This window comes from Aspergillus welwitschiae (genome assembly GCF_003344945.1).
Source record: "Aspergillus welwitschiae strain CBS 139.54b unplaced genomic scaffold BDQ94scaffold_29, whole genome shotgun sequence".
Lineage (NCBI taxonomy): Eukaryota > Fungi > Ascomycota > Eurotiomycetes > Eurotiales > Aspergillaceae > Aspergillus > Aspergillus welwitschiae.
The window spans coordinates 267,217-286,876 of record NW_020798723.1 but is presented as its reverse complement, the minus strand read 5'-3'; the positions used below and the strand labels follow the sequence as shown (position 1 = coordinate 286,876).

Sequence of the window (19,660 nt, the reverse complement as noted above, 5' to 3'; positions counted from 1 at the left end):
GTTTAGTGGCATTATATCACTATTATGTTATTATCGCGGCGCCTGTTGGTTTTCATTGTTCAGAGATTGGACTCAGACCAGCCACGCTGCGCGGTTGTGCCTGCTCATCCCTGCCACGTAGATGGTATACGGTAGAGTCTCTATCAATTTGTTGTAATGGATGGACTTTCGGGCCTGCACACACAGTCCTTTTGTTGAGGGCAGCGGTGTCCGTAGTATAGAATCTATATATGGAATTCGACGCAATTTGATGTAGGTACGTGTCGATACGAAGTAATCGACACCACATATAAGACGCTTGGCTACTATTCCAGCCGGGTAGGACCTCCGTACCCAGTAGTAGTGAGTACCAAGCCCGAATAGTGCTTTCGTGCCTGACACAGTACGGTGGGCGGAGAGCGGCGGACAGCAATATGCCTCCCTACTGTGTACTCCGTAGACCAACTAGCACGCAACTGTCTCACAAGCGAGGCCAAGCTTTAGGACGATAGCAAGCTGGCGGCGATCGGTCGGACAATTTCTCGTTGAGCCATGCCGTTAAGCACCTGGTTTAACCTCTGGCTATGCGCTGCCTAAGGACAAACAGCGTCTAGTGCGCCTTCTCTCGTACGACAGCCACTTTGTGAACTGGGTCTTCCTGAGATCTCCCACACCGCCTTGCTTGGGTGTCTCCGTAGAAGTTTCCATGAGCGGGCCATCGGCTTCGTTGGTGGAGTCCGGCGGCCGTGATCGGACCGCCACATTGGGCGAGGTGCAGGGTAGTACCGGGAGGCTACCACTGGATGCATCATGTTGGTCTTACCGTGTCCGGGAAGGCGTCTCGCAGTGGTGCTGACCGGCGTGAGAACTGTGGGCGCCTGTTCCTTGGAACACCAGCGTAAGTGGCAAGTCAGGCGAGAAGTTGCAGAACCATCATCCACCGGCTTAAGAGCAAGCGCTAGTCTAGCTGATTATTATTTGTGGTTGAGCGATATATCCGATCACATAGGCAAGGATGGGGACCGACAACTCCTAATAACATGACAGACAAATGATGAGTTTAGGAACGAGGAGATACCAAATTGGCAATGGATATTCCATCCAGCCGAGCGCAGATTGCAAGATTAGTTTTCGTTCCGCACAAATTAGTAATGTTAATACCGGGTTGGTAACAGAGTATATACGTATTGGATGGTACGGTGGTGGTATGACGGCATCTTTCCTTCACGCTCCCGTAGTGCTCCGTGGCCACGAGCGCGAGGCCTCATCCGAATGTAGTTAATGTTATTCCTCCTGGGAAAGAAGAAGGCAAAAATAGGCTTCCGCATTTGCAAACTGACGGAACTCTCGTCCGCGCAATTCCGCCATGCATGGCCAATTTCGCTCCCACAGTACTATCTACTCCGTACTGTTACTGAATTGCGCCTCCTTCTGAGTTTATGAATCGCTGCATGCTGTGTGACCCCTGCCGGGTGGTCAGATCAGATAGCTTCGGATATAATACGGAGAAGCAAGTGCAGCGATTCCACTCGCCCGCCTAAGCCAGAGGTCGAGGTCCACAATCGAAGCGGGAGAAGCTCCCAGCGAAAATCTCCTGGTGGAGAACAGCCGCAGTCTTGAAGTCTAAAAGAGGACCCATCATGATGAAGAATCGTTGATCTGAGGAATGATTTGTAGATTAACAGCCGTAGACACTGAATGGTCCTGCTCACTGCTCTAATGCCCCCCTTCCGGGACTCGAGATTGATGCCAGCAGCGATTGCAGGAATGAGTTTGATTATGATCCATCATACCTCCGGTCGGAAGTGGCAAGGATACGCAGCGCCGAACCACGGGTTACGCCTGGGAAATGTGGTATTAGTCGATTCTCCGAAATCACAATTTCCAAGGCGTAATCAAGCTGTTAGGGGCGGCACACTGGCATGGATGGAACAAGGTGCGTGGCCTCCTCGACTTGCCAATTGGCCGGATTTCTGCCACTCCCCGAAACGCAAAAGTACCACGCTTGCGGCCTGCAGTCTAGAAGCTCCATGCAGCTGGTATATACCTGAGGCGTTCAATCATGGTCGGAGCCCTGTAGGTGGTGGTGTCTTTGCGCTGAACATCACTTGTCCTCAGGCGTGGGATTTTCATTCCCAGGAGACTTGGAGGGTAGCCTGAGTGGTCTGAACGCCAAACTTGTAATCTCAGAATGTCTCAGGAGGCACACATGCACCTGCTTGGGAAGCCCGTCCAGCGCAGCTTACGCAAGTCTGAAATATTACCTACTTGTCAAAAGCAAACCGAGCGCATGATATGAGTAATAGATGCAGGCTCATCCGTTGAGTCGTTGCTTGTGACACCACCGTTAGACTAACTCCTGTCACTCCTTGGTAGAGACCGTAGTAGGGGGTATATCAATTGTTGAGGATACAAAACAATGAGTAGTATAGTAGTACTGTGGCTGCGTGGGAGTTGTAGCCTGCGGCGGGAAACACTGAATTGTAAACCAGTTATTAACTGAAGGAAGGTAGGTACCTGAATGCTGCGGACAAGCCGCACTTGATATAAATACCGGTGATGGGGAAGCGCAGGATGAAAGGCCCCATAGGGATCCCCATCGGATGTCACACATTATGGAGTATTGATGGAGTATATACTTCTAAAATCGAGATTGACAGCCGTGGAGTAGAGTGGGCAACTCTACCATTGTTCCCAGCCGTGAAGCTCAGGTCCAAGCCAGGATGCCACTCCACTTCGAACAAAGATATCGCCTTGATAAGGTTTCCTGCCCCTACCTAACTCATGTGGGATTGTGGATGTGCCATGAGGACTGAGCGCCCCAAGGAGCCAATATCGAGCAAGCGGGCCTGTCAACTGCGGAGAAGGGATGCAGAACTCCATCCGCCTCATGACATCAAGCATACTACAAAGTAAAAGACTACTTCTGCTTCCGAAATGATGAGAGACGCAAGAATTCGTTGAAAGGCTCTGCTGCACCCAGGCTACTATAATGTCTCGGTGTAATGTCCAAGCTCGAAAGGGCAGTCGAATGCGACCGGACGGAGCACTGCCTGCCTGCTAACCAATTCCTACTACTACTAGTAGTAATAGTAGTTCGAAGTATGTACCAAAAACAGGGACGTTACTTACTTTGTACTGGCGGTAGGCATGCATTCATGGGTGTAGTTATGTATAGTAACTACAGGGATACTTACGAGATTCACTAAGCTTTCCAGACCAAAGCTCCGGCTTTGCGCTTGTCGGAAGCTCAATCTTACGGCGGGCATGCAGTCTTAGACCTCCCGCCCCTCCATGTCTTCCTACCCCCTCATCACCAGAAAAACTGATTTGCTATGCTGCTGCTGTGTCTAGATATCTGCTACTCTCCTTTGATCCTTCCATCCGGGCCCGATGCCTTAGTAGTACAGTAGTAAGTAGTAGTATTTTTGAGTCTCTCGGCCCTGGCCCTTCCTTCCCCGGAGGGGTTCAGAACCAACTGGCGTAAAATTACGGTCTTCCTTGCGATGAGTGTAACGATTGAGACGCGGACATCTGACTCTCCGACTCCGTTCTGGATAGGCAGAATGTCTTTCCAATACCATATTCTCATAATAGTAGAGCAATAAAATAGGATCACTTCTTCGTTATGCTTGACGCTTGGCCTAGAACAGTTCATGCGTTTCTCCGCTTGCGTCCGCGCAAGTCTCTGGAGTCTTGTGATTGGTAGGCTAGAAGACCGGTAACAACAAGTTCCTGCCAGGTATCTTTCCCGTGGCTGTCTGCGGCGAGGATACGATCGAGTACATCGGGTTTTGTCTTTTCGGTACACGCCCGATGTGTCTCCCCTCCAAACCAATCTGTGACACAGAGGAAGCCTGACCAAGAAATCCGAATAATTAAAATACATTATGCGATGAACGAGTTAGCCAACCAGCATCGTCGATCGAAATAGCGCCTTCAACAATTTTCCCCTGCTTGCCGCTGGTGCCAACCAAAATCGACTTGTGCTCTGCTGAGGGCTTTCCTTACCCTTCCGGTGTTCTACATTTCGGAAAAGACTCTGATTGTTGAGCCGAACTTGCCGTCTCTTGGGCGGCAGAAAGTTTACAGAACCGTTCCTCTTCTCGTGGTTTAGAATTCTCAGTGCCAAAGGCACTGCGAAGCCTACCGAAGCACGCAGATCTTGGTTAACGTTTTCGACATCGTTGTACCCAAAAGGTAAAGCACACCAGGGAGACCACAAAAGTAGGATAGTCTAGTAGTTTGCAGAGAAAATGCAGACCTTGTTCGGCTCTTGACTGGGTTTCGGAAACCGGACGAGGCACGAATCAGGTCAACGGCAACCAGCAACCGTCCCAAACGTTGGGTGCTGACTGAGTAGAAGATGATGCTAATAAAATCATAAAAATAACTAATATTTTCCGGTATAATTTTTTTTTAATAGTATTTTTCCCTTTTTTTCCATATTTCTTTTTTTACTTACATTTTTTTTTCCTCTTCAACTTTTACGGTTGTCGCCTCCCAGAGTTACGATCGTCACCGCCAATCCCCAGTTAACCTTCAATTAGTCGTGATTTCTTTCCCTCTTCCACTTTTTTTCCTCCTTTGCCTTTAGTAGTAGGTTAGTGTGTCATCTTTCGCTCTTCCGATACTGACGATTATTTTTTTTTTTTTCCCCTAACTTTTTTTTTTTTTTTTTTTCCTCCTTCACCCACTTAACTTTGTGCCGCCGCCGCCGTTCGTCGCCCCCCCTTCCACCCCCCCCTCCTCCTCCCTCCATTCCCGTGACTACCCTAGGGACGGCTACCTTGGGTCTTCCCTCTTGGAACAAATTTTCCTAAGCTTTTGTATTTTATTTTATTTTATTTTATCATTCTTTTTCATTTTCTTTTTTGCCCTCTTGCTCTTCTTCCCCCCCTTACTTTTCCTCTTCCTTCGCCCTTGTCTCCGCATCTATACGCGTTGTCCCTGGCAGTTGTGATCTTCCCATCAGAGCCATCCTGGTCAATCTCGCGCGCATTGTTGACGCGAAGCAAAATTTGGCTAGCGAAATTTCCCTCTAGCACTGCTGATTGTGTTAGACCCACTTACACGCCGCCTCCCTGGTGGATCAGAACCATTGACTGTTTTGACAACGTGCGGATAGTGAGAAGTTCCCACACAACTCAAGTTTCTGGTGGGTGACCGTGGGGAATTCAGATTAAGCATCTCGACCTCTTTCCTGACCTCTTTTCTGCAGTGGAGTCGGACTTGATCCTGCACGTCTATCGTCGACCTTGAGGATCCTTGAGCATCGATTTGCTTATCGAACCTACCTCTTCCGCGAATCTCATCGTCAATTCTCCGCATCAGGTGGGAGGATTGTTCATTCGTCGGAACAAGAAAAAGGAACCAGAAGTCACAATCGAAGAGAAGCGAGCACACAACTCCGGGCAGGAGAATTTTGCGAGCGAACGCGATCAGGATTTGAACAAAGTGGCATTGGCAGTCTTTTCGCATCCACGGAGCACTGCCTTGGTCGCAAGACACATCCTACGAAAAGGTTTTCTCGCCCTGCGATCAATGATCGAGATATCGTGAAATCTTCTTTCGCCAGTTCCTCACCCCAATTCTCTTCTCTCCCCCTTCACCTCCCCTCCTCCCCGTGTTTGAAAGCCTCTCCGCGTCACGATGGATCCCAGATCTCATCCTTCACGGCCCCCATCCACCAGCCTACCCCAGGGCTCCACGCCTCTGTCTTCGACACCTATCTCGAGCATGCCTATGCCTCAGTACACCATGCAGCCTCAATACCCTGTGTCCCAGCCGCATACTCTTCCCCCGCTGCAGCCTCATCACAGTCAATCCCCTGCCCCTCACTCCTACATGGGCCAGCCGTACCGGCCGGATCTGTCGAGGTATCCCGCATCTACTCACGATGTCTACGCGTCTTCCGCGGCTCCTATCATGCCTCACACCACCGTGGGTAGTCTGCCTCCCTCGTCGTTCCTGTCCCATCCCAATCCGCAGGCACAACCCCAGCCGTCGCAACCTTACCCTCCGCCTCATAGCGTGCTGCCTCCCGCGTCCAGCGCGCAGACCTATCCCCAGCCGATTGCGCCGGCGCCTCCGCGTGATCGTCGCTCGGATTTCTCCGGTCTTCCGTCAGGTGCTTTCAGCTACTCCGATAACAAGGGAACGCCTTGGATGAACCCCGACCCTGTTGCAAGTGCAAACGGTGCTCCCCCGTATGCTGCGAAGGAACCTCCCAGGACACAGGTTGTTGGGTCGCAGGGCCGCCGCGGAATTTTGCCGAGCGTTCCGGGACGCGCGACTCCCGTCACGAACGGTGTCAATGGTACCGCGAAGAACACTACCATTCCGGCCAAGGATGCGGACGGAAAGTTCCCTTGCCCGCACTGTAACAAGACCTATCTTCATGCGAAGCATCTGAAGCGCCATTTGCTCAGACGTGAGTGCCCCTCCTTCCATCTGGATAATTCGGTAGCGCATGGCGGGGATTGAATCGTTCCGATGACTAATCTTTGTTTTCTTCGGTAGACACTGGAGACCGTCCGTACATGTGTGTGCTCTGCAAGGATACCTTTTCTCGCAGTGATATTCTCAAGCGTCACTTCCAGAAGTGCTCGTTGCGACGTGGTAACCCTACTGGGGCGACTCACCTGTCGCACCCTCAGGCACACTTGAAGCGGTCTCAAGCTGCGCAGAATGCCGTTAAGCCCGTTCAGGATGAAGTCAATACCACCGTCCCGCATCCCAACGGTATGCCGGGTGCTACGTATGGCGAGGCGCCCGTGAATGGCAACGGCATGGCTCCCGGTCGCCCCGGATATCCGGAACAGCAGCCTTTGGGTTTCTCCATGCCTTCCGTCAATGGGATGAACCGTGGTCAGCCCGAAGACGCGTTCCCGGGCGGACAGCCTCACCAGCGTGGACCCTGGCTTGCTGCTCCCAAGCAGAACCCGTACATGGTGCAGCCTGGCGCAGATGCAACTGGCCAGCAGCTGAATGTTGATCGTCCTCCTATTGAGCAGGTAAAGCCCCCGGTTGTTCAAGACCCTAAACGTCCTGTCATGCCTGGACCTCCCAATCACGCTGGCGAAATTGACTGGACTTCGATGTTTCAGCCCGGAGCGTCCGACGGTTACATCAATCCCGTCTTCCCCCAGACCATGGCGTCCGGCCAGGAGCCTATCCACGCTCACGTCGATACCGAACGCAAGTTTTACCCCACCACCACCGCTGGTCCCCAGGAGGGTGGGATGAACGGTCTCTACCTGGCTTCGACCACGTTGAGTGGCGACGGTAAGTGAAGGAGTCTTGGAACTCAATCCCGCTCTGCGTATGGATGACGGCATGCTGATCCCCGAATCCCAGGTACCGTCCAGCCTGCTAGGCAATAGTGGTGACTTGGAAGTGGATGTCTTGAGCTGACCACGTTGAGCTTGATGTGCATAACGTCAAGGGAGACGAAGTACTGCGGCCTAAACGAACGGTTACAAAATTTGTCTTACTAACTGGGTTACGTTGTCAAACGATGTTATGCATAAGTCTAGCGATGTCTTGCAATGCTAGGCATTTGTCTGGGAGTATGTATGGGGACGCTTCTCCGATCATGCTGTTGATGCTCTTGCACAAGCGTGTACATGCTATGCGGTTTGGCGCCTTATCAGTCTCCTGGATTATGCGCATTGAATCCAGCCTGGAAAGCCTCATGAATGATTATTGAGGGTTGTCATAAGAGAAAAAAGAAAAAACCAAGAAAAAAAAGGAACCGGAAAATGGAAGGAAAGAAAAAAATACAGATAGAAAAAAGCTCGTTTCGGCCACCGACTCCGCGCAGCGCGCCACAGCGTTGGTCTAGATTACAGCATCCGGATTACTCAATTGTTATGAAAACGTCTTCTTTTGTCCTACTGGGTTATCTGGTCGTCCATGTTTTATTTGAAAAATCTTGTGAGCATTTTCTACGGCGAGTGCAGATTTGCGGTGATTCTGGACCTGTTTTGTTTTGTTTCCATCCATTATGAGTGGGTTGATGGGATGGTGTGTGTGGTTTTTAACTGGCGTCCAATCATAGACTTGGGCATGTGTTTTGATTTCTGTTGCGTCAAGGGCTCTCTCATCTTCAACGAGTCATCAAAAGATTTCTTTAGCAGGGAAGGCTTCCGTCCACTCTTCGTTCCGCTTTGCATGTTCCCTTTACCTGTCCAAATTTGAGCTGCACGGAGGGTCGAGTGTGTTCGGGATTTGTTTGCATAACCGTTACGGCCGTTTCCTATCCGCATGTTGTCTTCCAGTCGACCATGTAAGTACATACTGTGTGTCCGATGGGGGCATACGAGGTCGAGCTAGGATGAAAGGTGTTGCATCGTCTTGTGTTTATCATTTGCCTCCTGCGTTCTCTATCCAATGTGTTTCTGTGTCAGTGTGCTTCTGTTTCCTTCCGTGTCTCATGCTTTATTCTTTTTCCGTTTTCTTTTCATTTTTCTCATTCGTGACTGAAAAAGGTAGCATGGTGCTTTTCGACTGCCCAATTTCCTACATTTTGCGGCTGGGTTGCCTGCAGATCCTGGCCGCAGTCAGGGGCACTCCTGCTGTGTTGGAGCTTGTCTTTTTTGTTACTCCGGACGGCGGTTGGTTGATCTGCCTGGATGCACACCCCTGGTCAGCCCCCAGATGTTCCATACGTCGGTTATGTACTTGTTCTATCCATGATGCTGCATGTATTTTCTTCTTGTATCTGGTCCTGGAGTCTGGAGGCCAGGGAAGCTGTTGAGCCCCCTGCATCAGGCCTGGTGGAAGTCGTCACTTATGGGAAGCCACGGGAATCCAAAAGCTAGAATATAGACAGCCAGTGATTCGGAGTTGAACGAGAAATAATAAGGACCATATTTACTTGACTTACCATTATTCTGGGCATGTAGAGGAGAAAGCAGAGTACTACAGAAATAACTAACTACTAAGGTAGTTCATTAATCAATAAGAGAGCCTCACGGGATCGGAACGGACAAGGCATGTGAACACCCCGTGACTCCCTGGAACTTGACTTTTCCCGACCGAACAAGCCAGCCAGCCTTTGGTCCGGGGCGGAGTTGGCCTGGGGAAGATCCCGGGATTTCCCTACGGTGAGCGCTGGCTGGTTAGTGCGATCGGGTATTCTTGTTGCAGGTGATTTCATTCTTGTTTTTTTTTTGGGTCTCGCATGTGCCAAAGTATAAGTAAGTAGTAGGCCGATGGTTTACTTGGAAGAGAGAGAGTGGGGGGACAATAGAGAAGAGAGAAGGAGAAAGACATGGTATATCCAACAACAACTACTTATGTAGGGGGAACATTCACCCAGCATAAAAGATAAGAGACACACTACTTCATATCTCGAGTGATGAGTGATTATTCCATCCTCTCCATCAAACAGATATAACTGATAGTTTTAAAGGAAACCATTAATAGACGTCACCGCCGAGGGGCTCCCCCGGATTGATATCCACCCCCACTGATTGGCCGCCGCCCACGGGACTCTCCGGAGGTCCTCCAGCTTCACTTCTGGATCTCGTTCTTCGCCGTTTCTCTCGTCATCGTCCTCCTCCTCCGTCGTCCTTCTGGCTCCGATCATCCGTCCCCTCCTGCAGTCTCCTTTTGGTTTTGTCTGTGCTCGTGTACTTGTGTACTATTGTACTCAGTCTCTCTCCACCACCCACACTCTCCTCTCAGACTCCCCGTCTAGATCTCGTCTACTCCGCAACTCCGCGGCTACTATCGCCCCGATCTCGACCGACGACCACCGACACCAACTCTATATACAAGAACTCGCAATTCCCTCACCTCACCATTCCCCGTATCCAGCAACCCACACTTCCTACACCAATATTTAGCAAACACACCTGCGACCGACTACAGGCCCTAGTCTCATCCGACTAGCGTACCCCTGTCAGTCCAAAATCAATTACTTCACTTCCATCTTCTCACCGTGGCTCCCCCTCTCGCCACCATGTCCACCAACCGGCCATTCCTGGCCAACTTTCTAGCGGCCTTTCGCGCCCAGTCCACATACAAAGCTTCAACAGCAGGTTCACAATCCGCTGCCGCTGGCCCATCCTCCTCTCTCTCCTCCACCCAAATCTCCCAAGGCGCACGAGCCATAGCCACCAAGGCCAGCAGCGGCAACGCAGCCGCTTCCTCATCAGATGCCTCTCCATCTACCACCACCCACCACTACCACCATCATTCCACCACTAGCGCCTCATCCTCCTCCCACTCCCGTCCTCACTCGCACCAGCGAACCCCATTGAACCAGCCCGAATCTTCCCCAGCATCTCCGGCCCCACCTCAGACCCAGCAGGTCGCCTCTTCCCCGCCTACCCCGGCCGCATCAAACCCCATCCCTATCACAAACAGCCAAGGCCGTCAGCGTCGCGGCAGCGACAGCTCAAGTGGCTCGGGAGGATTCCGCGATGCGCTGGGCCCGGAGAAGTGGTATATCGGGGGTCGAACGCCTGGCGGCGAGGAACGGTTTTACCGCTTAGGGATGGTGACGAAGGGAGGAGGTCGGCTCGGTGGGAGCGGTAGAGTGGGGAGCATTGATCAGCTAAGTCTGTGATTGATTGATTTATCTATGGTGTTTGGGGATATGAGCGTTACAGTGGAGTTTCTTTACTTTCATTACATTTTAAACCCCCTATTGCCTAGGGGTGATTGGCGTCCAAGTAGGGCATTGGATGGCGTTTATCTTCTCTCTTTTTCTCTTCCTCCCCCGATGAATGAATTACAGACAGAAAACATACCGCTTTTAACTTTCCGATTTTCGATTCTCTCATCATATGATTTGAACCATTCATTCTGGTGTTGATATGGATTCTTCTTTCTCCGCTCCGCTCCGCCATGCCATGCCATGCTATGCTATGCTACACCCACACCGGTGTGTATTCGGATTGAGTTTGAACTGTACATGAAGACAATCCTGCTTTGTTTGTGTGTGATGCATGAATCTCGTCTTACCTCTTTTGATAAAAGGTGCAGTGATATGATTGAGGATGGATGGATGAATGAATGGATGTTAGATCTGATCTGAAATACGAATGTATCAATCAGTACATGACTGACCTAGGTTCTACTATCTAAACCAAACAAACTTACATACAAAACTTCTCCTACTCGAAACCAAGAACGTAACTCAAATCTATATCCTGGTACTACTTCACCTACCTAATCAATCACCACCAAGCAACCTCTCCCTCTCACCTTCCCCATCCACATCCCCCTCACCTCCACCCTCCCCCCCATACCCACAACAATCACCTTTCAACCCAACCCCCACCACCACCCCCGTCCCCAAACAAACCACCCCCAACCCCACAACCACACTCCCCCACCCAAACCTCCCCTCTACGAACCCCGCCAACGGCCCCAAACTCAGTCCCAGAAACTGCGCCATCGTCTGAATCCCGAACGCCTGGGCGACTGCGCCCCTTGGCCCGAAGATCCCCGGCTGTCGGCGCTCCATGGTGTCCAGGACGCGCTGCGTCTCGAGGTACAGGGCGGGCGTTGCTATGTTGACGAGGAGGCCGGTGAGGGTGAGGTTTATCATTAGGAGGGTGATATGGGTTGTTGTTGGCTGGCTGGAGAGCGCCAGAAGGGTTAGTGGGATGGGGAGGAGGAGGAAGGTGGCTGTTGCTATGGGGTGGGGGGTTAGAGTGTCGGTTAGTTTCCCTGTAATTATTGGAATGGGTTAGTGGGGTGGGTTGGTTGGGTTTTGGGGGCGGGGGATATGGGAGGGGAGATACCGAAGTAGGGCTCGAAGAGAGCGGTCATGGAGGAGGGGAGGAAGGTTAGGCCGGCGCCTAGGGGGGTCCAGTTGAAGTGGGATTCTACGAAGATGGGGATTGTCTGGTTTAATTGGTGGGTTGTTAGGGATCTGGTTATAGTTGGAGGGTGGACGGGGGAGGGACGTACGGCGTCAAAGGCTGCGTATATCATGCCGTGGACGAGGAGGCCCCAGGATGATATGAGGATGCGGGGCTGTTGGAGGAGAAGTAGGGGGGTGGGTTTACGAGAGTGCTTGGGTATGATGGTTGCATCGTTGTCTGTGGTGTCGGGTTGAGGTGGGTTATCATCGGATGGATTGTCGTGATTGGTTTCGTTGTTGCTGTCGGCATCATCTTGCGACAGCGCCATCCACCGCTTCGCGACTCTCTTTTCGATCACTGCAAATCGCATTACCAGGTCGATTCCTACAATGGCAAACGCCATTGCGAATACGGGCTGATACCCTGCAACCCGATACACGAGACCCCCCAGTAGCGGTCCTAGAAGGAACCCTAGCGTAACCGCTGACCCTAGGTATCCGACGGTCTGGCCGAGGTTTTCGAATGGGACAGAGTCGGTGAGAAGGGCGAGTCCGGCGACAACGACCATGGCGGTTGCACCGCCTTGTAGGAGCCGTGCGATGACGAAGAAGCCGATGGTGCGTGCGAGACAGAGAATGAGCATCGATGCGCCGAGCAGGATGAGGCCGAGGAGGTAGGGAAGTTTGCGCGTGGGTGCCACATCGATCAGGTATCCGAATATCGGGCAGCAGACGAATGCGACGGTGGCTTCGCAGATGAGGAGAATGCTGACCCAGCGTTCGCCTGGTTGGGTGTTAGATGGTATAGATTCGGTTGATTGTGGTGGAGGGTAAGACGTACGGTCTTCATAGGGTATCTTCGCGCGGTCGACTAGGGCTGTTGGCATGACGGGGACGATCTAGGATGTCAGATGGTGTTGTAGATGTAGGTATGGATGATGCTCACCATAGCATAGAGGAAGTAGTCCTGCCGGTGTCAGCTATTGTGTTTCTGGTGTAGAACGTCTGCATACCGTGAACGAAGAGGTCCAAACTGTCGCGATGATGAAGGCTGTGGAGGAACGGTACTTGAGAAGCCATGGTGGGCGCTCTCTGGATTCAGTTGTAAACCACATGGTATGTCGAGGTCTGTCGACTTGGTGTCCTGGTTTCAGCACGATTGAGTCGGATAGCTCTCATTGCTGAACCTTTGGACAACTGGTTGGTCCCGCGGTGTCGGACAGGGCCGTAGCAGAGCAATTGGAGGCCAGTCGAGGGTTTAAACGGGATATGCTTTATTCAGAATATTAGCAGATCCCGACATTCCTGCAATTATGGCATAGAGACCATCTTGAGTCTGGGGATTCATTGTTTGTTGAGTTGCGAGATTCATGTCGAGTGGATGACGTCTGGGCAGTCACATGTCCGATACTTCCATCTACGTTTGGGGTTGTTTCTTGGTAGTCTGGCTGTCATTCTTTGTGTCTCATGTAACCGCTGACGGCAACCAGATGAATCCATCCCAATCACTTCGGTACAATAGATTCTAGCCAACAACCCGGCATCCATAGCCGGGATTGCCTGATGTTTGCATAACCCCAAAGGTTACGAATCCCGGGGCGATAAGATAAAGCGAGGGAGGCTGCGGCCGTCACGTCCCGCGGGCTTCGGAGGTGGCCGATACGCTGCCTCTCCCCATCCCGACTGCTCCCTGGCTCCGGAGAAGCCTTTAAAAAGCTTCATCCTGCTGCCACAGGGGTTGCAGTTAGATTTCCAGTTCTGTGTTTATTGCTAGTTTGATTCCCTCCTTGCTTGCTCAACTTCCTCTCCTCCCTACCCCATACCCACCATGTCTTCCCCAGTTACTGCGGCCCGCTACGGCAAGGACAATGTCCGAGTATACAAGGTCCACCGCGACGAGAAGACCGGCGTCCAGACAGTCGTGGAGATGACCGTCTGCGTCCTTTTGGAGGGTGACATCGACACCTCGTATGTATTCTCCCTTCTCTAAACCCAAGCTCAAAGCTAACCCTCATTTCCTATAGCTACACCAAGGCCGACAACAGCGTCATTGTCGCAACCGACTCCATCAAGAACACCATCTACATCACCGCCAAGCAAAATCCCGTCACTCCCCCCGAGCTCTTCGGCTCCATTCTTGGAAGCCACTTCATCACCAAGTACAACCACATCCACGCCGCCCATGTCAACATCATCACCCACCGCTGGACCCGTATGACCATCGACGGCAAGCCGCACCCGCACTCCTTCCTCCGGGATGGCGAGGAAACCCGCAACGTGCAGGTCGATGTCGTCGAGGGCAAGGGTGTTGACATCACGTCGTCTCTGGCCAAGTTGACTGTGCTGAAGAGCACCAACTCGCAGTTCTGGGGCTTCCTGCGCGACGAGTACACCACCCTCCCTGAGACATGGGATCGTATTCTCAGCACCGATGTCGACGCCAGCTGGCAGTGGCGCCGGTTCAGCGGGCTGGACGAGGTGCGCGCTACTGTGCCTCATTTCGATGCGACCTGGGCGGCGGCCAGGGACATCACCCTTAAGACCTTTGCCGAGGACAACTCGGCTAGTGTGCAGAACACTATGTACAAGATGGCGGAGCAGATCCTGGCTCGTCAGTCCTTGCTCGAGACGGTCGAGTACTCTCTGCCTAACAAGCACTACTTTGAAGTTGGTACGTAATTTGTCTGGTTGATATCTTCTCGTCCTGAATTTCGGCTAACCAATTGTTTGTCGCAGACCTGAGCTGGCACAAGGGCCTGAAGAACACCGGCAAGGATGCCGAGGTGTATGCGCCGCAGACCAACCCGAACGGGCTGATCAAGTGCACGGTTGGTCGCAACACGAAGGCGAAGCTGTAGGATGGTTTGTAGTATTGCATTAGCAGTTATGAGATGGAGTTCTGGCACTTGTATATAGGTTAGGGATAATAGCATCATTCACAGGTTCTCATATACCATTGGTCAATGCACTCCAGTAGAGATGCCACGAAGCTGTTGTAATTGTGTAGCGTAGCTAGTAATAGTATAAACAAGATATATCACACAAAAGATAAAAAGAAAATAATATCACAAAACTCCCACCCATGCGCTAGCAAGTCATAACATGACAACAGCAATATCAATGACATATGTAAAAGTACAAGAGGTTAAATGGTAAAATGGTATCCGATCCAGCAAGTCGACAGATGCGCAGACAAAACAATGCAATTACGCATCCGTCTTAGCCGCCTTAAACGCTTCCTTCACCTCGGGCAAGTTCCCAATGACCGACTGTCCGTTGAGCTTGACGATGTTCTCCTTGTAGGGGTGCGCGAGACCTTCGAAAGCTATACAACAATGTTATTAGCATACAACCCTTCTCAAACGACATAACATATGCCCCAAGCCTCCCCCAGAACTAGGAGGCAAACAAATATATATCCAATTGATATCAATATAACTTAAGAGAAGGTATACTCACTCTTCAGCCTAGCCAAGCGCTTATCCCGCAAGCGATTCTTGGGCAACATGCCGCGAACAGCACGACGGAGAACCTCGCCACCGCCCCATTTCTCAAACATCATGTCCATAGTCATGCTCCGCAGACTACCGGGGCGGGTGTTGTGAGTGTAGTACTTCTTCTGGAAGCGCTTCTTGCCGGTGACGCGGAGGTCGTGGCAGCCGACGGCGACGACATAGTCACCACAATCCGTGGAGGGGTCATAGACGGGCTTGTTCTTGCCCATGAGGGTGAGGGCAATAGAGGAGGCGAGTCTACCCAGACTGCGAGGGTCGCTGCCGACGTCGACGTAGTGCCATGTTCGGGAGAAGGCGAGACGGGTCTATATGGGATTATTTTTGATATCAAGTTAGACATTGAATAGATGCAGAAGGAAAGCAACAATGGATGGATAAGAAGAGAAGAAGGGGAAGTTTGAAGGAAAAGGAAAGGGGGAAAAGTATACCTTTCCAACAGTCTGCGACATCTTGACGTAAAACGAATAGCTATGCCTTACTCAATCAATCAACCTAACATACATACAACCTTCTCCATATGGCCTCAATCCGGAGTCCGAACTTTCCCCGTCACGTGACAGCCCATCGGCAAGCCCTACCTTAGCCACCCAAAGCGGCCTAGCGCGGCGCACTAAGCGAGACACAGGAATTGGACAGTCAGCAAAACCACAAGCCCCAAAGAAGAAATCGCACCGCCTGACTGTGCGAAGCGAAAATTAATACAGCGCGACTCCGTTAATCGACGACAAATACTCCACGACCCCGACACCGTCTACCTTACTTCCCACCACCCAGCACACTTCGCCGCCTCCCCATCATGGCTTCCGTCCCGAGTGTGCAATGCTTCGGCAAGAAGAAGACGGGTGAGTTTTCCTCTATAATTTTGGTGGTGATATAAATGGGGTGGATTTGAAGATTGGAGGTTTGGATGGGATATGGTGTGACTTGGGATGCTAACGGTTGATGTGTTTTAGCCACCGCTGTCGCCCACTGCAAGGTATGAGGATTACATTCTCTGTCTATCTATCTCTCCTGGTCTAGGACTATCGTGTTGCGGATGCCGATGTGTCGTTCGAATTGGTCAATATTGGTCTTGGAGGTTTGGAAGGATCTGGGTATCATTCGACATTAAGGAGGATTATGAAGCTTGTGAATTGCCTGGAAGCACGGGGGAAGCGTTATCGAGTATCGAAACGAAGAACGACACGGCGCAAGGAAATTTTGAAGGAAGATCAATTACGTGAAGGGAAAAGTGAAGAAGACATGCGCAACCAAACCGAACGACACATCTGCATCCGCACCGCATATATCAGATGAACCAAATCGCAACGGAAAGAAGGAGAACGTCAAACTGATTCGTTTTTTTCCAACTGCAGCAAGGCAAGGGCATGATCCGGGTCAACGGCCAGCCCCTCTCTCTGGTCCAGCCTGAGATCCTCCGCTTCAAGGTACACTCACCTACCTGTCGGGTTTTACGAAGTGCCATGGACGGGTAATTGACAGGATTATTCAATGAGATAGGTCTACGAGCCCCTCCTGATCGTTGGAGCCGACAAGTTCGCCGGTGTCGACATCCGCGTCCGCGTCTCCGGTGGTGGTCACACCTCCCAGGTTTACGCCATCCGTCAGGCCATCGCCAAGTCCATCGTCGCCTACTACCAGAAGTACGTCGATGAGCACTCCAAGAACCAGCTGAAGCAGGCTCTTGTCCAGTACGACCGCACACTCCTCGTCGCCGACAACCGTCGTACGGAGCCCAAGAAGTTCGGTGGTCGTGGTGCCCGCGCTCGCTACCAGAAGTCCTACCGTTAAACGGCTTCATTATACATCAACAATATACACACATACAAGCTTGCTCCGCCTCTCCTGTTTCCTGTCTCATTTCTTTGTTTCCCGTTCCGTTTCCGTTTCGAAAGAAGGGAAATTATGGATTTGGGGGCCCCTCTTTTCCCGGCTGTTATGCTTCCCCTTTTACGATTCGGGTTTTGCTTGCTTGGCTCGGATCGGTCTTAAAAAAGTTTTCCTATAACGTTCCCCCTCTTATGATTATGGCCGGGTTATGAGGGTTGTTTTGTGGGGCAGAAATGGGATATTATGCGGGATGGTGTTGTTGTTGCTGTTTGTCGTTTTAACGGTTGTACTTACTGGGGTGAGGGAGAGAAGAAGAGAGAGATCTGGTGTGGTGGTCCCATTCCACCGCTGCAGACAATTCAATCAAATAAGAGGATGGTTTGGGTTGTTTACAGTGGCTGTGTTTGGAAATTATGGTGCAATGCTGGCCCCGGTCTTAGGCTGTTATTTAGTATAAGCCTGGACTATCTCAAATATCACCCAATTTCTTTTTTGTCGTCAGCCCTGCCGCTATCAACTTGTATTGGACGTCCGTGCGTCGGATTAGTATACAAACGCACGTTATCACGGATGCACCGTTGTAAATGACTGATTATGCACTCGCCACGGTACATGACAGCATCTGGCAATCAGTCTGGCCATCCCTCTCGTAGATCACCCGCCACCTGGTTTCATTCTCACCCCACTCGCTATTGCTTATCCCGTCACGTTTGCCCGTCCAGCCTGATCAATCATTTCGTGCCGTTAAGCCGGATCCCTTCCACGCAACACACCACCCTAGTACTAGCGATCCCCCAGATTTGATGACTAGTCCTGCCTAAAAGTAAAGTGCTGCTCAACTATTTGGTAGCGCAACGAATCAAGGAAAATGCATAGGAAAAAAAGAGAGGAGAGGTGACAAGTCAGGCGGATACGCTATTATCAGCCCATCGCATTCCATTATTCATCTTTCCCAGTCCATCATGGTTGCTATGGTCGTCTTCATCATCGGCCCCATCTAGGGACAGAAGTTGAAACCGATTCGGCACGGAGCCGGTTTTCTTTGCTAGAGTTTGTGGTTCTCTCCTGGGATACTTCCCCGGGGACCCTACGCACTCGTCCGGATAGAAACCAATTTTCATGCCCTTGTATGTGAACCGAGACATCATGCAGGAGCGTGCAAAGAGCGCATTATGCACTGAATTGGTGGAGATGTAGGCATTGCCATTCTTGAATTGTACCGAGATCACGATTAGGTTGTGGATATGGTCCAGATCCTTCCGGATGACCCACTCCGTGACGTTCGGCTGTACATTGTAGACGACTAGATTGCGCGATGCTCCATTGTCAATTTTGGCCCGGACATAGGGAGGAAGGTAGAATTGTCTGTCATTCCAACCTACTTCCACCTATTGTACCTATTAGCGGCGCTACCGTTTGCCGGATTGAGGACTTACGCGCTTCCCAGCAACAATGAGACCGTAGGTCTTCGTAGTCCGGAAGAATTCACGGGCGGCCGCTTCTTCGACAAAAGACACACTGGCCATGTGTTCCCGCGCACGTAAGTAGATGTGCAGTAGGGCTCCGCCCTTTATGGCTGCGACGATGTCTCTGTGGGTGATGCGGTCGGGAAGATTCCGAATTAGCACGGTACGTTGGGCGCTTGGAGTAGGAGAAGATCCTGCACTTCTGGAAGACTCATCAAAGTCACCCTTGTCGTCGCTGTCATGGGAATCCAGCAGAGCGTCCTCGTCGTCCTCATCGTCACCAACGTCGAATTCTTCAGGGTCATGAACTTTCACATCTGAGTGCTTATTGCAACCAGGAGCTTTGTTCTCGAGCGTCGCATTGGAATTCGCTGGGTTTTGAGAGATATCTTCGCGACCAGTTTGGTGAGGATGCTGCTGAGCAGCCCCGTAAATCAATACCTGTATAGGTCAGTAAATATACGCCAATTAGTGGGCGTGTCCTGACATCAAGAGTCTCTTGCGACAGCCCTCCAGTGAGGAGCGAGGTTCTTAATTTAGCTGGAGTAATAATGTCAGCTGTCGAGATAGATATGAGATAAATAAGAGGCGGTCGCGTACCGAAATGTTGCGAGTCTTGGAGCTGCGAAGTGTCACCGGTCAGTGAGGGGCCATTTTGGACCTGTCACATTGCACTCACCAGACGATCATATTCCGAGCGGGGAATGGTGACGGTTTCTGCGGTTGACGGTGTACTTTTATAGCTCGGGAGTTGCTGTATAATGGCACAATCGTCAAGTTAGCTCGCAATTGACGGGATTCTAAGCGAGCAGTTGAGGGGACTCACAGCATATGGTCTGTTTAGATACCAGTCAGTCGGATAAGTACATATCTCAGTATACAAGTAAACACGAGCATAGAGCTGCAGACAGCAAGCGATTAGAATGTCGATGTCACTCACCTTCGAGGCATATAGCTATTGGGATGGCTCGTGAATGAGGTCGACGAGGCCATAGTACGGGAATCTGGGGTGTGGGGTGATTTTAGTAAAGATCAGGCAATCCGCC

The 19,660-nt window shown here is 51.3% G+C and overlaps 11 protein-coding genes across 11 annotated transcripts; 6 read left to right on the top strand and 5 right to left on the bottom strand.

The window, feature by feature from the left end:
• Positions 1–1,985: 1,985 nt before the first annotated feature.
• BDQ94DRAFT_148700 (uncharacterized protein) lies at positions 1,986–3,143 on the bottom strand. The gene has a single exon (XM_026767232.1). It carries the CDS (start codon positions 2,591–2,593, stop codon positions 2,342–2,344), a length of 252 nt encoding a protein of 83 aa, XP_026623570.1. The 5' UTR covers positions 2,594–3,143; the 3' UTR covers positions 1,986–2,341.
• A 155-nt stretch (positions 3,144–3,298) lies between these two features.
• Positions 3,299–3,564, bottom strand: BDQ94DRAFT_148698 (uncharacterized protein; the record flags this gene model as incomplete). The annotated part of the gene is made up of 1 exon (XM_026767231.1): positions 3,299–3,564. A coding segment is annotated over one exon (187 nt), but the record flags the coding sequence as incomplete, so codon positions are not given.
• Positions 3,565–5,631: 2,067 nt separating this feature from the next.
• On the top strand, positions 5,632–7,364 carry BDQ94DRAFT_161311 (C2H2 transcription factor; the record flags this gene model as incomplete). The annotated part of the gene is made up of 3 exons (XM_026769365.1): positions 5,632–6,412; positions 6,502–7,266; positions 7,339–7,364. 3 exons carry the CDS (start codon positions 5,632–5,634, stop codon positions 7,362–7,364), a joined length of 1,572 nt encoding a protein of 523 aa, XP_026623568.1.
• A 790-nt stretch (positions 7,365–8,154) lies between these two features.
• Positions 8,155–8,832, top strand: BDQ94DRAFT_68790 (uncharacterized protein). The gene has a single exon (XM_026776318.1). The coding sequence runs from the start codon at positions 8,318–8,320 to the stop codon at positions 8,738–8,740; it is 423 nt and encodes a 140-aa protein (XP_026623567.1). The 5' UTR covers positions 8,155–8,317; the 3' UTR covers positions 8,741–8,832.
• Positions 8,833–9,588: 756 nt separating this feature from the next.
• On the top strand, positions 9,589–10,600 carry BDQ94DRAFT_68728 (uncharacterized protein). Its single transcript, XM_026776316.1, has one exon. It carries the CDS (start codon positions 9,950–9,952, stop codon positions 10,556–10,558), a length of 609 nt encoding a protein of 202 aa, XP_026623566.1. The 5' UTR covers positions 9,589–9,949; the 3' UTR covers positions 10,559–10,600.
• A 404-nt stretch (positions 10,601–11,004) lies between these two features.
• BDQ94DRAFT_68739 (MFS general substrate transporter) lies at positions 11,005–13,044 on the bottom strand. Its single transcript, XM_026776317.1, has 6 exons — positions 12,817–13,044; positions 12,750–12,770; positions 12,645–12,702; positions 11,911–12,587; positions 11,742–11,844; positions 11,005–11,667 (listed from the first exon to the last, which is right to left on the bottom strand). Exons 1-6 carry the CDS (start codon positions 12,916–12,918, stop codon positions 11,168–11,170), a joined length of 1,461 nt encoding a protein of 486 aa, XP_026623565.1. The 5' UTR covers positions 12,919–13,044; the 3' UTR covers positions 11,005–11,167.
• A 587-nt stretch (positions 13,045–13,631) lies between these two features.
• On the top strand, positions 13,632–14,661 carry BDQ94DRAFT_172925 (urate oxidase; the record flags this gene model as incomplete). The annotated part of the gene is made up of 3 exons (XM_026772050.1): positions 13,632–13,771; positions 13,828–14,474; positions 14,540–14,661. 3 exons carry the CDS (start codon positions 13,632–13,634, stop codon positions 14,659–14,661), a joined length of 909 nt encoding a protein of 302 aa, XP_026623564.1.
• A 116-nt stretch (positions 14,662–14,777) lies between these two features.
• BDQ94DRAFT_148688 (mitochondrial 54S ribosomal protein uL13m) lies at positions 14,778–15,949 on the bottom strand. Its single transcript, XM_026767230.1, has 3 exons — positions 15,747–15,949; positions 15,263–15,623; positions 14,778–15,128 (listed from the first exon to the last, which is right to left on the bottom strand). Exons 1-3 carry the CDS (start codon positions 15,765–15,767, stop codon positions 15,010–15,012), a joined length of 501 nt encoding a protein of 166 aa, XP_026623563.1. The 5' UTR covers positions 15,768–15,949; the 3' UTR covers positions 14,778–15,009.
• Positions 15,950–16,114: 165 nt separating this feature from the next.
• BDQ94DRAFT_161308 (40S ribosomal protein uS9) lies at positions 16,115–17,109 on the top strand (the record flags this gene model as incomplete). The annotated part of the gene is made up of 4 exons (XM_026769364.1): positions 16,115–16,160; positions 16,272–16,294; positions 16,674–16,745; positions 16,819–17,109. The coding sequence occupies 4 exons, from the start codon at positions 16,115–16,117 to the stop codon at positions 17,107–17,109; spliced, it is 432 nt and encodes a 143-aa protein (XP_026623562.1).
• Positions 17,110–17,206: 97 nt separating this feature from the next.
• BDQ94DRAFT_68618 (uncharacterized protein) lies at positions 17,207–17,893 on the top strand. The gene is made up of 2 exons (XM_026776314.1): positions 17,207–17,258; positions 17,347–17,893. The coding sequence occupies exon 2, from the start codon at positions 17,392–17,394 to the stop codon at positions 17,734–17,736; it is 345 nt and encodes a 114-aa protein (XP_026623561.1). The 5' UTR covers positions 17,207–17,258; positions 17,347–17,391; the 3' UTR covers positions 17,737–17,893.
• Positions 17,894–18,050: 157 nt separating this feature from the next.
• Positions 18,051–19,607, bottom strand: BDQ94DRAFT_172922 (RNA-binding protein; the record flags this gene model as incomplete). Its single annotated transcript, XM_026772049.1, has 7 exons — positions 18,051–18,536; positions 18,585–19,055; positions 19,102–19,154; positions 19,215–19,236; positions 19,294–19,368; positions 19,441–19,450; positions 19,555–19,607. The coding sequence occupies 7 exons, from the start codon at positions 19,605–19,607 to the stop codon at positions 18,051–18,053; spliced, it is 1,170 nt and encodes a 389-aa protein (XP_026623560.1).
• Positions 19,608–19,660: the final 53 nt, after the last annotated feature.

Excerpts from the sequence above, each read along its gene's own strand:
- BDQ94DRAFT_68618 (XM_026776314.1), top strand. The coding sequence starts at position 17,392 with ATGCGGGATGGTGTTGTTGTTGCTGTTTGTCGTTTTAACGGTTGTACT.
- BDQ94DRAFT_68728 (XM_026776316.1), top strand. The coding sequence starts at position 9,950 with ATGTCCACCAACCGGCCATTCCTGGCCAACTTTCTAGCGGCCTTTCGC.
- BDQ94DRAFT_148700 (XM_026767232.1), bottom strand. The coding sequence starts at position 2,593 with ATGTGTGACATCCGATGGGGATCCCTATGGGGCCTTTCATCCTGCGCT.
- BDQ94DRAFT_68739 (XM_026776317.1), bottom strand. The coding sequence starts at position 12,918 with ATGTGGTTTACAACTGAATCCAGAGAGCGCCCACCATGGCTTCTCAAG. Across the intron at positions 12,771-12,816 it reads TTTGGACCTCTTCGTTCACG|GACTACTTCCTCTATGCTAT; the intron begins GTATGCAGACGT and ends TGACACCGGCAG. Across the intron at positions 11,668-11,741 it reads TCTCTTCGAGCCCTACTTCG|GGAAACTAACCGACACTCTA; the intron begins GTATCTCCCCTC and ends CAATAATTACAG.
- BDQ94DRAFT_68790 (XM_026776318.1), top strand. The coding sequence starts at position 8,318 with ATGAAAGGTGTTGCATCGTCTTGTGTTTATCATTTGCCTCCTGCGTTC.
- BDQ94DRAFT_148688 (XM_026767230.1), bottom strand. The coding sequence starts at position 15,767 with ATGTCGCAGACTGTTGGAAAG. Across the intron at positions 15,624-15,746 it reads TGTCGCAGACTGTTGGAAAG|ACCCGTCTCGCCTTCTCCCG; the intron begins GTATACTTTTCC and ends AATCCCATATAG. Across the intron at positions 15,129-15,262 it reads GCGCTTGGCTAGGCTGAAGA|CTTTCGAAGGTCTCGCGCAC; the intron begins GTGAGTATACCT and ends ATTGTTGTATAG.